Below are 12,021 nucleotides of genomic sequence, written 5' to 3'. Positions count from 1 at the left end.
GAATCCAAGATGATCACCCGCCTTGGCCTGGCCCCTCCTCAGAGGCAGCCCCTCCTCCATGTACACCGCAGGGGACAGACAGGGATGCGTAAGGGGCTAGGGGCCATGATGCCCCATCCCGACCCTTCTCCCCCAGCCTCCTTTACCTGTGGCCCCACAGAAGGGTATGTATGAGAGCCCGTCCCCCGCTACCTCTCACCACCGTCTCGGCAGTCCCGCAGCACACAGGCATATCGGCTTTTACACTTTCCTGACTCGCTTCCTCCCACGCCCTTCCAGGGCCTCTGCTCTGGGCGAAGGCTCTGGGACCCAGGACTCGGGTTTTACAGTAGAGCTGGGGTGGGGAAGGGTAAGCAGCACCAAAGATGGCTGATACAGCCACCCTTCCCTGCCTCAGCTTGACCAATTAGTTCAGCCTCAGAACATGGCACTCAGAGGGGATCTCCACTTCCCCAGCAACCACCACAGGGCCTAGGGCCCAATGCCAACCTCCTCTTCCCTTGGGTCCTGCCCACAGCTGGTGCTTCCTGCAGCTTCCTATGCCTTACGTAACCAACCACCCCTCCCTTCCCTGTTGCTACAAAAGAGGCTGCATCTTTGTATGTTATATTCATATAAACTTTGTAAGTTTTTGGACATTGGAAGATACATGTAACGGGAGAGGGTAAAAAAAAAAGAGTTGGGATGGAAAGAAAACAAAGGGAAATATGGCAGCTGGTCTGAGTGGGGGCTGGCTTGTCTCGTAATCCATGCTGCCAGGATCAAGTGTCCTTATGTCCAAAAGAGCAACGTTCATTATCCATGATGAACCCAGCCCAAGCCAAGGCAGTTTGGGCCCTGTGCACCAAGTCAGTATGGCTGCAGTCATCACCCAAGATGGCTGCTCCCACAGGGCCCAGTGTGGTTGCTGAAGGCAGTTTGATATGGCTGTTCCTATGGTTTAGTGTGTCCACTTGATCATTCTCTGGAGTGAGTAGAAGCTTCTTGTGGGTATGATGTGTAGTAACTTTGTTCCTCCAAGTCCTCTTTTTGGTTGGAAATATGGTAGGCAGAGTGGATTAGATCTTTCTAGGACCCAGCAAGGGAGCTTGAGCCCCCAGAGGCCAAGGGGCAGGGCGGAAGGAGACACTCATAGTGCCCGAGCCTGGGCTCCTCCTGAACTTGCCTGTAGAGCAGGCTCTCTTCGGGTGGGAAAGTATGCCCTTTCAGGACCTTGTTCTAGTTCTGTTTGGCCCCACTTGGTCAGGCCCTTGGTGCATGCTGCTGTCCGTGTCTAAGGGAACAGAGCTCAGGGCCGAGCCAGGACATAGCGACTGGCTGCTGAGAGGTCCCACTGGTAATGCTCCAAGATGCGCCGACAGTCAGCTCTGGACCGGCTACCCAGGTGGAAGAGCTGGTCTACCTGTGAAAGCAGAAGGGCAGCTGACTGCCAGAGGACAGGGGCAGGAGAGGTGGGAACCCAAAAGAAGGACCTGGTTTTACCTTAAGGTTCCGGATGGCAGAAACCACATCTCCCCCCGTGGCTCTTAGTGCTACCTGGCACTCCCTGTGGGTCACTCCATGGACATTCAGCTCCATCTGCAGGGGACGAAGCCTCACTTAGGCTTCTACCCCACCCTGTAGTGCCTTCTGGACACCAGGCCACTTCAGGGAGACCTCACCTCCATAATCTTTTTCTGCAACTCGGGGTCCAGCAAGAGCCCTCCGGAGGGAACAGTGGCTTTGCCGGCTCCAGGCACTCCCAAGGGAAGGTGGTGCAGGGGTTCTCTTTTGGGCCTGGAAGCTTGCTCTCGGGGAGGCTGGCTGGGCTGAGAAGAGCTGGAGGCAAAGGGAGGGCGGGGTGGCAGGCCTGGGTGTCCCTGGGGCACATCTCTGGCATTTCGAAGTTCCGGGGGGCTTGAACCACCCCCGGTAGGGCAGGGCCCCAGGGACAGAACAGATTCCAGACTCTTGGAAATGCCTGCACAGTTGGAAAAAAAAACAACTTGAGAGAAACTCTAGGTGCTGGGCTTGGCATTCTTCCTATTCTGTCTATTCGGACTGTCCTGAGGAGGTACTGGTAGGTGGGGACAATAAGGTGTGCAGAATAGACACCCAGTCCCGGACAGCTGAGGACCCAAAGAATTGAGAGAGCAGGGGCTGCGTGGGGAGGTGCTGTTCAGTGGAGAAGGCAGATCTTCGAGTACAGCTGGGATGTCAGGGGGCAGAGTGAAATGGGAGAAGGAAGTCAGATGTGGGGAAATCATCTGTGCAAAGAGCAGGGGGCAGAACTGGAGGGTTGTTCATGATCTCAGAGACCCTAGGGCCCTGTCCCCCACCACACTCACCTTTGATCCTCTGCAAGGGCATCTGCCTCCTCTGAGCCTGTGCTGGAGGTAGATCCCGATGCTTTGCCTTCTCTCTGTGACCATGTTGGAAAGTGATCCAGTCCATTCTCCATCCCAGCCCCCGATCACAAAGCAATGCCCCCTACCAAAGAATCTGGGCTCCCTGGCTGATGGAGACCAAGTGGAAGCTCCACCTGGAAGGCAAGTCCAGCCTCTCCGCCTCCCCCTAGCCCCTCCCCAAGCTTCCCTTCCAGAGCAGTTGCTGAACTTGGTGGGTTTCCCAGCCCAGTTCTGCCCCCCACTCTTTCAGGTCCTCACCCATCTGTGCTCCCCCGGCTTTGCTCTCCCCAGGCCAGGGAGCCTCTGTGGACCGGACAGGTGGCTGGTGAGCTCCTCGAGTCTGCCAGCGTCACTGCTGAGGCTGGGAAGCTGCCCGTTTTGAATGTGCGACCGTTCTGGCCCTTCCAGGTTGTGTAGCTGGGGCTGGGGAGAGAGGTGCTGGTGAAGGGGCAAGAGCAATGGGGGCATGCAGCAGTCCCCAGCTGTGTGCCATGGAGCTGAGTCTGCCCCAAGGAAGGAAGGAAGGCCTTTTTTTTCTCTAACACAGAGGGCTCTCTGGACCCCCAGTAGCTGCAGCTGGGAGGCCAGGACTGGGGTGGAGTGCTTGGCCCGGGGGGGAGAGGAGGAAGTAAAGCAGAGGATCAGGGCTGAAAGCTGGGGGAGAAGCAGAGAAGGAACCAGTGTCAGGCAGGGTGGGAGGGGGTCTTCCTGGGGCTTCACAGGAAACACGAGGCCCTCACCTGCCCTCGATGATAGTGATGGGATCACCAGGCTCCATCCTCAGGGCACCTGGCTCTGTGACATCCCTCACACAACGCCCCTCAGGAGGCCAGGCCTGTAGAGACAGGAAGAAAGGGTGGCTATGCTTGTGGCCTGAGTCGGAAGGGTATCATGGAGCAGGGAAGAAAGGAGACTCTGTTTATGTAACCCACCAATCAAGCCCATACCAGGTGTGTCCTCTGACCTGGGCTCAGGATGGGGCTGTCCCTGTCCCCCAATTGTAGTCCAGTGGGAGAGGCAGACCTGGATTCTGTGCCAAGCTGGACAGAGCCCAAGGGGAGCGTCGTCCTGTGAAGTGCTTTCACTCCATACCAGGCTCCACCTCCCAAGCACCTCTGGAAAGTTCCCATTTCTTTCCATCTCCACTGTCTCAACCCTCATCCAGACATCTTCATATCATTTCTGCTTCACAGCCATTGTCTCCTATCTGGTCTTTACATCTTCAGAATCATTCCTCTAATCCATACCTGCACCAAGCCAGGGTGATACAAGATGTCAAGTTATTACTTCCCTGCCCAAATCTCTTCCATGGCTTCCAAGTGCCGTCAGAGTAAAGATTAATTTCCTTTAATGGTAGAGTATAAGTTTCCTGTCAAGATGGTGGTGTATCTAAATGTGGTACTCACGTCATCTCACAACCACATCAAAGATACAACTAAATTACAGAACAATCATTCAAAACAGACTAGCTGAATGGAAAGTCCAACAATGGAAGAATATAAAGAAGCCACATTGAGACTGGTAGGAGGGGCAGAGATGCAGAATGGGCAGGTCCCACACCCATGCATGACAAATAAATTTGGAGGGGTATTGACAGTGGGGGTCCCCCTGAGGACTGAGGGGTCCCAGCCCCACAGCAAGCCTCCCACCGTAGGGTTTTAGTGCCAGGAAGAGAAGTCCCCATAACTTCTGTCTGTGAAAACCAGTGGGGAGTATGGCTAAGTGAGATGGAGAACTGTTGAAGTCCATCTCCCAGGCATTTTCTCTTAAAGGGCCAGAGCACAGACTTACTCAGACTCACCCACTCTGAGCTCCAGTGCTGGAGCAGCAGCTTGAAAAGCACCAGGGACATATGGGGAGGAACTGAAGTGTCTGGCATCAGCATGAGAGCTGGAGGGGCAGATTTCTCCCAGACAGAAGTGTTGACAAAGGCCATTGTTCCTTTTCTAGTCCTTTCACCCACAGAGCCAGCAGGAAGGCGCCATATCTGAGTCTCCATCAAGTTGGCTATCACTGTTCTACCCTAGTGATTCCCCAGACCCACCCTTCCAACTTTGTAGCGCATCCAAGCTGTTTCCAGTGGCTTTTCCATACAAATGGCCCTGTCTTGGCTTGTGTTCAGACTTTCCTAAAATTTCTCAAACTAGCAGCATCTGGTCTTGGCATGCCCCATACCTCTTGCTAAGTGATTCCAAGGCCGTGCACTAGTGGCAGCTGGCCTTAGTTCACAATTTGGCCTCTCCTGGGCACCTCTAATCCCAGCACAAGTAACAGCCATCTGCAGATTACTTTGTAGCTCATGCTAGGTTGTCCTGGGCAGAACACGGGCAGTAGCTGACCTTCACTTGTACCTCCTAGGAGGTGCAGCACACCCAGTGGACAGCTCCAGACCACACTGAAGCACCACCCAACCACCTCCACAAGTGATATACTCAAGGGGTGGACTCATTGGGCAACAGAGCCCTATGAAGTAAGTCCTGCTCTATGGGGTGGGCCCCTGGGGTGGGTCTTCCATGGTGGGTGCAGCCAGTCCTTACAGCTGATTGGCCTGGGGGTAAATCCCTCCAATAGCAATCAAGGCTCAGCTACAATAGGAGGCTGTATACCACCCACAGAAAAGGTGGGTGCACCTGAAGTGCCCAGAACAGATGGGTGGGAAGTCTGTGCCACTGAACCCTACAGGACATTTACTATGTTAGACCACTCTACCAAGCCTGGGAGACAAAGCAGCTCTACTTAATAGAAACAAACACAGGGAGGCTGCCAAAATGAAGAGGCAAAGAAACATGTCCCAGATGAAAGAACAGAACAAAACTCCATAAAAAGAACTAAACAGCCTGGCCTGGGGTGGCGCAGTGGATAAAGCGTCGACCTGGAAATGCTGAGGTCACTGGTTCGAAACCCTGGGCTTGCCTGGTCAAGGCACATATGGGAGTTGATGCTTCCAGCTCCTCCCCACCTTCTCTCTCTGTCTCTCCTCTCTTTTTCCCTCTCTGTCTCTCTATCCTCTCTAAAATTAAAAAAAAAAAAAGAACTAAACAAAATGGAGACAAGCAATCTACTAGATGCAGAGTTCAAAACAGTGGTTATAAGGATGCTCAATGAACTAAGGGGAAGAGTAGATGAACTCAGAACTTCAACATCATAAAAAAAAGAATATGGAAACCATAAGAAAGAATCAGTCAGAAATGAAGGCTACACTAAATGAAGAATAATTTACAGAAAAAGCAATAGAAAAGTAGATGAAGATGAAAATCAAAATTGATATAAGGAAGCAAAAAACACCCAATCAGAACAGCAAAAAGTAAATAGAATCCAAAAAAATATGATGGTGCAAGAGCCCCTGGGACAGCTTCAAATGTATCAACATTCACATCATAGGGGTGCCAGAAGGAGAGCAAGAAATTGAAAGCATATTTAAAAAAAAAAAATGGCCTGACCAGGCGGTGGCACAGTGGATAGAGCGTCAGACTGGGATGTGGAAGACCCAGGTTCGAGACCCCGAGGTCTCCAGCTTGAGCGCGGGCTCATCTGGTTTGAACAAAGCTCACCAGCTTGGACCCAAGGTCACTGGCTCGAGCAAGGGGTTACTCCGTCTGCTGAAGGCCCACGGTCAAGGCACATATGAGAAAGCAATCAATGAACAACTAAGGTGTCGCAATGCACAACTAATGATTGATGCTTCTCATCTCTCCGTTCCTATCTGTCTGTCCTTGTCTATCCCTCACTCTGACTCTCTCTCTGTCTCTGTAAAAAAAAAAAAAAATTAAATTAAAAAAAAAATGATAGAAAATTTCCCTAACCTGGTGATGGAAATAGATATACAAGTCCAGGAAGTGCAAAGAGTCCCAGACAAGATGGATCCAAGGGGGCCCACACCAAGACACATCATAATTAAAATGCAAAAGGTTAAAAACAAATAATTTTTTTTGTGTGTGTGAAAGACAGATACAGGAAGGGAGAGAGATGAGAAGCATCAACTCATAGTTGCATCACTTCAGTTGTTCATTGATTGCTTCTCATACGTGCCTTGACTGGTGGGCTCCAGCCAAGCCAGTCACCCCTTGCTCAAGCCAGAGACCTTGGGCTCAAGTCAGCAACCATGGAATCATGTTGATGATCTCAAGCTCAAGCCAGTGACCCCGCACTGAAGCTGATGAGCCTGTGCTCAAGCCTGCGATTTCGGGGTTTTGAACCTGGGATCTCAGCATCCCAGGTCGATGATCTATCCACTTTGTCACCACTTGTCAAGCAAAGAGAAAATCTTAAAAGCAGCAAGAGAAAAAACAGTTAATTACCTACAAGAGTACTATTCCCATAAGATTGTCAGCTGATTTCTCAACAGAAACTTTGCAAGCCAGAAGAAACTGGCAAAAAAATATTCAAAGTGATGAAAAACAAGGACCTCCAACCAAAATTATTCCACTCAGTAAAGCTATCACTTAGAATCAAAGCCATATCAAAAGCTACCCAGACAAGAAAAAGCTAAAGGAGTTCATCACCACCAAACCAGTATTACATGACACGTTAAAGGGTCTTCTTTAAGAAGAAGAAAGAGAAGAAAAGATTTTAAGTATGAACAATAAAATGGCAATAACTACATATCTATCAATAATTGAATCTAAAAGACAAAATAAATGAACAAGCAGAACGGAAACAGACTCATGGATAATACAGAGAACATTTTGATGGCTGCCAGATGGGAGGGAGGTTGGGAGATTGGGTGAAAAAGGTGACGGGATTAAGAAGTACAAATTGGTAGTAACAGAACAATCATTGGGGTGTAAAGATGAGCATAGGGAACACAATAATATTCTATTAACTATGTATGGGTGTCAGATGGGTATGAAATTTATTGGAATGGTCATTTAATAAATTATATAATATCTAATCACTGGGCTGTACACCTGAAACTAATTTAATATTGTATGTCAACTGAAATTGAAAAATTAAAAATGATTTTTAAAAAGTTTCCCCAAAAATAGTAATAGTCATTTAGGGAATAGCTCCGAAGTCAGATAGACTGATTCACATCCCAATTCCTCCAGTTACGTGTGCCTTTAGGCAAGTCACCTAAATGGTCTGTGTCTTAACTGCCCAGTCTGTCAAACCAAGATAACATTGACCTGTTGGGTTGTTGTGAGGATTAAAGGAGTGAATATGCTTGCTACATGTAAGGCACTTGGTACAGTATCTTACACAGATCAAGTTCTCCATATGTTAGCTCTGATTATTCATTACCCCTTACAGATCCCTCCGTGGGCAGCGCCTGAGTACCTCCACTGACTTCCTTACCTGTCCTTGCCCCTCCTATGCTGAAACCTTCCTCTGCCTGTCAAACACCCACTGCAACCTGCTCTGCTCTGTTTCTCCCTTCTGTGGCCTAGCTTCATTCAGCCCTCGGCTGTGCAGCCTGCACCCATGCACCCCAAACTACTCCCCAGGTAGGGACCGCTCTGTTCAGAGCAGAGCAAGGGTTCCAGACTCCAGTCTAGGAGTCAGTATTGTTAGTCTCGTGCATGGAACCCCGGGAGACAGAAGGGAGGGAAGAGACTGAGTGTATCTAGGGAGACAAGGTTCCCACCTCTTGGATCAGCCCCTCCAGGTGGGAGAAGCTGGGCCGATCAGCAGGGTTGGGGGCCCAGCAGCGCAAGGCGAGGGCGTAGAGGGCCCTGGAGCAGAGAGGAGGCTTAGGCAGCCGGGCTTGGTCCTTCTCCAGCCGCTGCAGGATGAGGTAGGGCGGGACCCAGGCCCAGGGCTCCTTGCCCCCGGAGAACATCTCCCACAGCGTCACCCCAAACATCCACACATCTGAGGCAGAAGAGAAGGCCCCCTGGCGCAGGCTCTCGGGAGCACACCTGCGGAAGTGGAGCTGAAAGGGGCCGGATCTGTGCCCCTCGGAGCTCCCACCCGCCACTGAGCAGGGCCCTTATGCTCCCATTATCCTCAGAAGTCCTCTTTTCCAAGCCCTTCCAGACCCACGGACTTCCCTAGGCCCAGCCTCCCTCCGAGGACGAGGCCCCTGTACACTCGGCTTTAGGTAGCTACTGCCCGCCGGGCCCTCACCCGCCGGACCAGCCTCCGAGCCCGACTCCCGCGGGCCCAGCACTCACCAGGCATAGGGGATGGGGCGGGGCCCGCCCATGACGTATCGGCCCCGGGCGCCGCCCAGCGGCCGCACCAGCCCGAAGTCCGCCACCTTGATGGTGCGTGGTGAAGTCAGCAGCAAGTTGCGCGTAGCGAGGTCCCGGTGCACCAGCCCGCGGGCTCCCAGGTACGCCATGGCCCCCGCCAACTGCTGCAGGAAGAGGCAGAGCAGGACCACGGGCAGCGGGGGTGTCGGGGCCGGCGCAGTCAGGCGCGCGTGCAAGGAGCCCAGCGGCGCCAGCTCCATCACCTGCGGGGCACAGCGCCTCCTGAGCGGCGGTCCAGCCTGGCGGGACTCTGGCCGCCCACCCTCCTGTCTCACTTCAGCCTCGGGGCTGTCCCGGGAGCCAGCCTCGGGTCTGCTCACCATCTGCAGAGGCTGGCCCAGTACGAGCCCGTGCAGACGCAGCAAGTGTGGGTGCTCCAAGTTCATCATGACGGACACCTCTCGTAGAAAGTCCCGCAGCTCTGTGCCCACGGGGCCTTCAGGAGCCATCCGAAGGGACTTGACAGCCACTGGGACCTGGGGGCGGAGAGAGGCACCATCAGGCACCCTAGGCTAGGGAACAGCTATACTGTACCGGGGATAGGACAGAGAGGACAGCTGGCCCAGTTGCCCAGAATGAAGTAGGTAGGTTCTCCGAGTACCCACATTCTGACCGCTGGGCAGTGTCCACAGCCCTCGGTGCACCACGCCAAAGCAGCCAGCGCCCAGCAGCTTTCCTCTGCACACAGCACCATCTGGGATCAGACACTTGAGTCCCCCCTCTGGCTCAGGGAGGGACAGAGGGCTGTCTGAGGGTGCGGTAATCTCCTTCTGCTCAGGGGCAAACGTCCCAAGGATCTGAAACAGGGGTGGGAGATCAGGTGTGTGGAACCCTGTGTACCCCTACCACTAAGCACAGCCCATTTCCCAGCGGAAGCTGGTTCTTTAAACCGCTCACCCCCCACCCCAAAACACACACCTTGTAAACCCAGTTCTTAGGCTTGTGCCCCAAATGGTGCCTCTTCAGAGCTTCAGCTAGTCTGCGCTGGGCTGGGGGAGGCCAGAATTAGAGGGCTGGGTAGTATGGGGGGGCACGATGCAAAGGTTTTAAAGGCAAGAAGAGGGCTGGTATGTATGGGGCGTGGGGAGGTGTAGCAACTAACAGGTTCAGGAAGGAGAGACCGGGACCTCAGGACAGGGGCTCCTCACCTGGCCGGCCCATGCCAATGTTGTCCAGGTCCTCAGGTCTTACGAAGTCGAAGTGCTCTGGCCGGGTGACATTCAGCTCCTCGAGTATGGATCGGTAGAACTGGGCCAGCTGGATGTCTCGGAGCAGCCTCAGCAGCCAAGGTGAGCTCGCCTCCGGCAGCATGTCTGGAGAAAGAACTCCTAAGATTGGTACACTCTCCTCGGACACAGAGCCTAGACACCCAGGACCAGAGTCGTTGTCCCCAGCTCCACCCTCCACCATCAGAAACACTCAGGGGTAGAAGGAGGGACACGTCAGAGATAGCCAGGTACCCTGCCACTCACACACACAAACCTCAGGAAGAGTGCTTGCTCCTGACACCCAAGACCTGGGTCCTCTGCCCCCTTCACCACTGAGCAGCCTGCCTTCTCCGCACCAGAAGTGCTAGCGCTGCCGACTCCAGCTGTGTTGCCCTGCTCACTCTTAAGATATGGCTCAGTGCCCCTGGACCCCCACAACACCAGACACTGCCCTTTCAGACCTGAGGTATACCACTCCACACTCTTATACAACTGAGATACCTCGTATACACATGAGACATTTTGAGCCACCACATATACAACAGGGATGCTTACCACACCATGCTTCAGACATGCAGGTACACACACACGTGTGTGCACACACACACTGCCTCCCACACCCAGATACACTACTACATACAAGCACACACACAGACCTACAGCTATGTTACAACAGATGCCCGAGACATCCAGCTATGTGTCCTCTCACATCTGAGATGGTCTAGTATGCTGCCACACACCCTCACATTCATAGACTTGAGACAGGGCAGGGCACTGCCCCTAGGTACACTGCCCCACAGCGCTGAGACACCAGGTCCACGTAAACACACAGCACACAAGACATCAAGGGATGTGTCCACATACACCTGAGTCCTGCAGGTACGCTGTCCCTCAGCCCAGAGACATTCCGGTCACAGCCTCTTCTACATGGGAGGCAGCAACATTTGAAATCAAATCAGGCATTTGTGATTTAAGTCCGTTACTGCCTACAGCCACCTCAGCTCCAGGTATGGAGCCCTGTCTGCACCTCAGTCACTCGGTCTAACTTCAAGGCAACTCCAACAACTAACTTAATGAAATGAGGCTCTAGGTAGTCAGAGTGCTGGCCGCCCCTCCTTCCTTACACAAACGTGGATTCTACACACACACACACACACACACACACACACACACACACACACACACACACACACAGCGGAGGACCACAGCTAGGGTGCATGTGGGAAGCCAGGGGTAGGCTCGGAACGGCACGAGCAGGGGCGGAGGAGGAGAGAGCCCTGGGAGGTCGGAGGCTTGCCAGGTAAGGAGAAGAAAGCACCAGATGGGGGACAAGAGGAAACGCTCCCGCAGAAGGAGCCATATCACTCTTAAGAAGAGGAGAGGGAGAAGAGGGGGCCGCTCAGCCCCAGCGGACGCACTCCCGCGCCGGCGGCTCCGCCAGCTGCCGCAGCCCCAGCCCAGGACCCTTACCTGGCAAAGGCGGAAACGGCGGCTACCGGGCCACCCGAGCTGCCAGAGCTAAATCCAGAGAAGGGCGGGACCGAGGCCGCGAGGGCGGGACCTGGCAGCTGGCCGGGTTAGTGGCACCTGGCGAGTGCTGCGAGGGCGGCTGGCGGCCCTTCCCTCCGCCAGATCAGACCCTGAGCCATTTCCCTTCTCCCGTCCTTCGCTCTCCTTCCTTCACACTCTCAACCTGCTCACCTTCTTTCCGGCCTTCTCCGAAGAACTTTTCACCTCTCCGCAGACTTTCTCTTCTGTCCTGTCCCCCACCCCCCCTCTCGCCAAATCCTTCACCCCTTTCGACCAGAGCCGCACCCCTTAAATGAGTAAGGACCTGTCCATGCACCCGGAAGATAAGGCTGAACAGGACGTTGTCCCTGCTCTCCAGTAGGGAGAGAGCTTCCTTGCACTCGAATGGAGGAAGGCTGGCCGCACAGGGTGTTTTGAAATGAAGCCAGGGCAGGCAAGTGCTGATGATAGTGTAGAAAGTCGGCTCCCTGTCCAGACAGAACCCAAGATTGAAGCCATTGTCCTCTTCCCAGCTCTGAAGTTCAAGGATATTTTGGAGAGCTCCCCAGAGTGAAACATGTGGGAGGTCTTGTCTGTGTGTGTATTAAGGTGGGGACAGAGGTTCAGAGTGGCTCTTCTGTCCCATCCCAGCTTGGTATGTGGTCTTGGTGATCAAAGGCAGCACTCCATATTTCAGACCACCCCTCCCCAGCACTGGCATCT

At 53.4% G+C, this 12,021-nt stretch overlaps 1 protein-coding gene across 1 annotated transcript; it reads right to left on the bottom strand.

The window, feature by feature from the left end:
• Window positions 1-283: 283 nt before the first annotated feature.
• Window positions 284-11,313, bottom strand: TNK1 (tyrosine kinase non receptor 1). The gene is made up of 13 exons (XM_066364740.1): window positions 11,260-11,313; window positions 9,730-9,894; window positions 9,500-9,570; window positions 9,187-9,378; window positions 8,902-9,057; window positions 8,501-8,784; window positions 7,972-8,245; window positions 3,128-3,222; window positions 2,646-2,810; window positions 2,328-2,401; window positions 1,662-1,960; window positions 1,483-1,578; window positions 284-1,402 (listed from the first exon to the last, which is right to left on the bottom strand). The coding sequence occupies exons 2-13, from the start codon at window positions 9,890-9,892 to the stop codon at window positions 1,289-1,291; spliced, it is 1,983 nt and encodes a 660-aa protein (XP_066220837.1). The 5' UTR covers window positions 9,893-9,894; window positions 11,260-11,313; the 3' UTR covers window positions 284-1,288.
• Between the last annotated feature and the right edge of the window lie 708 nt (window positions 11,314-12,021).

This window comes from Saccopteryx leptura, chromosome 2, assembly GCF_036850995.1.
Source record: "Saccopteryx leptura isolate mSacLep1 chromosome 2, mSacLep1_pri_phased_curated, whole genome shotgun sequence".
NCBI classification, from domain to species: Eukaryota; Metazoa; Chordata; class Mammalia; order Chiroptera; family Emballonuridae; genus Saccopteryx; species Saccopteryx leptura.
Note: the sequence above shows the minus strand (reverse complement) of the source record. Positions and strands in the feature narration are given on the sequence as shown.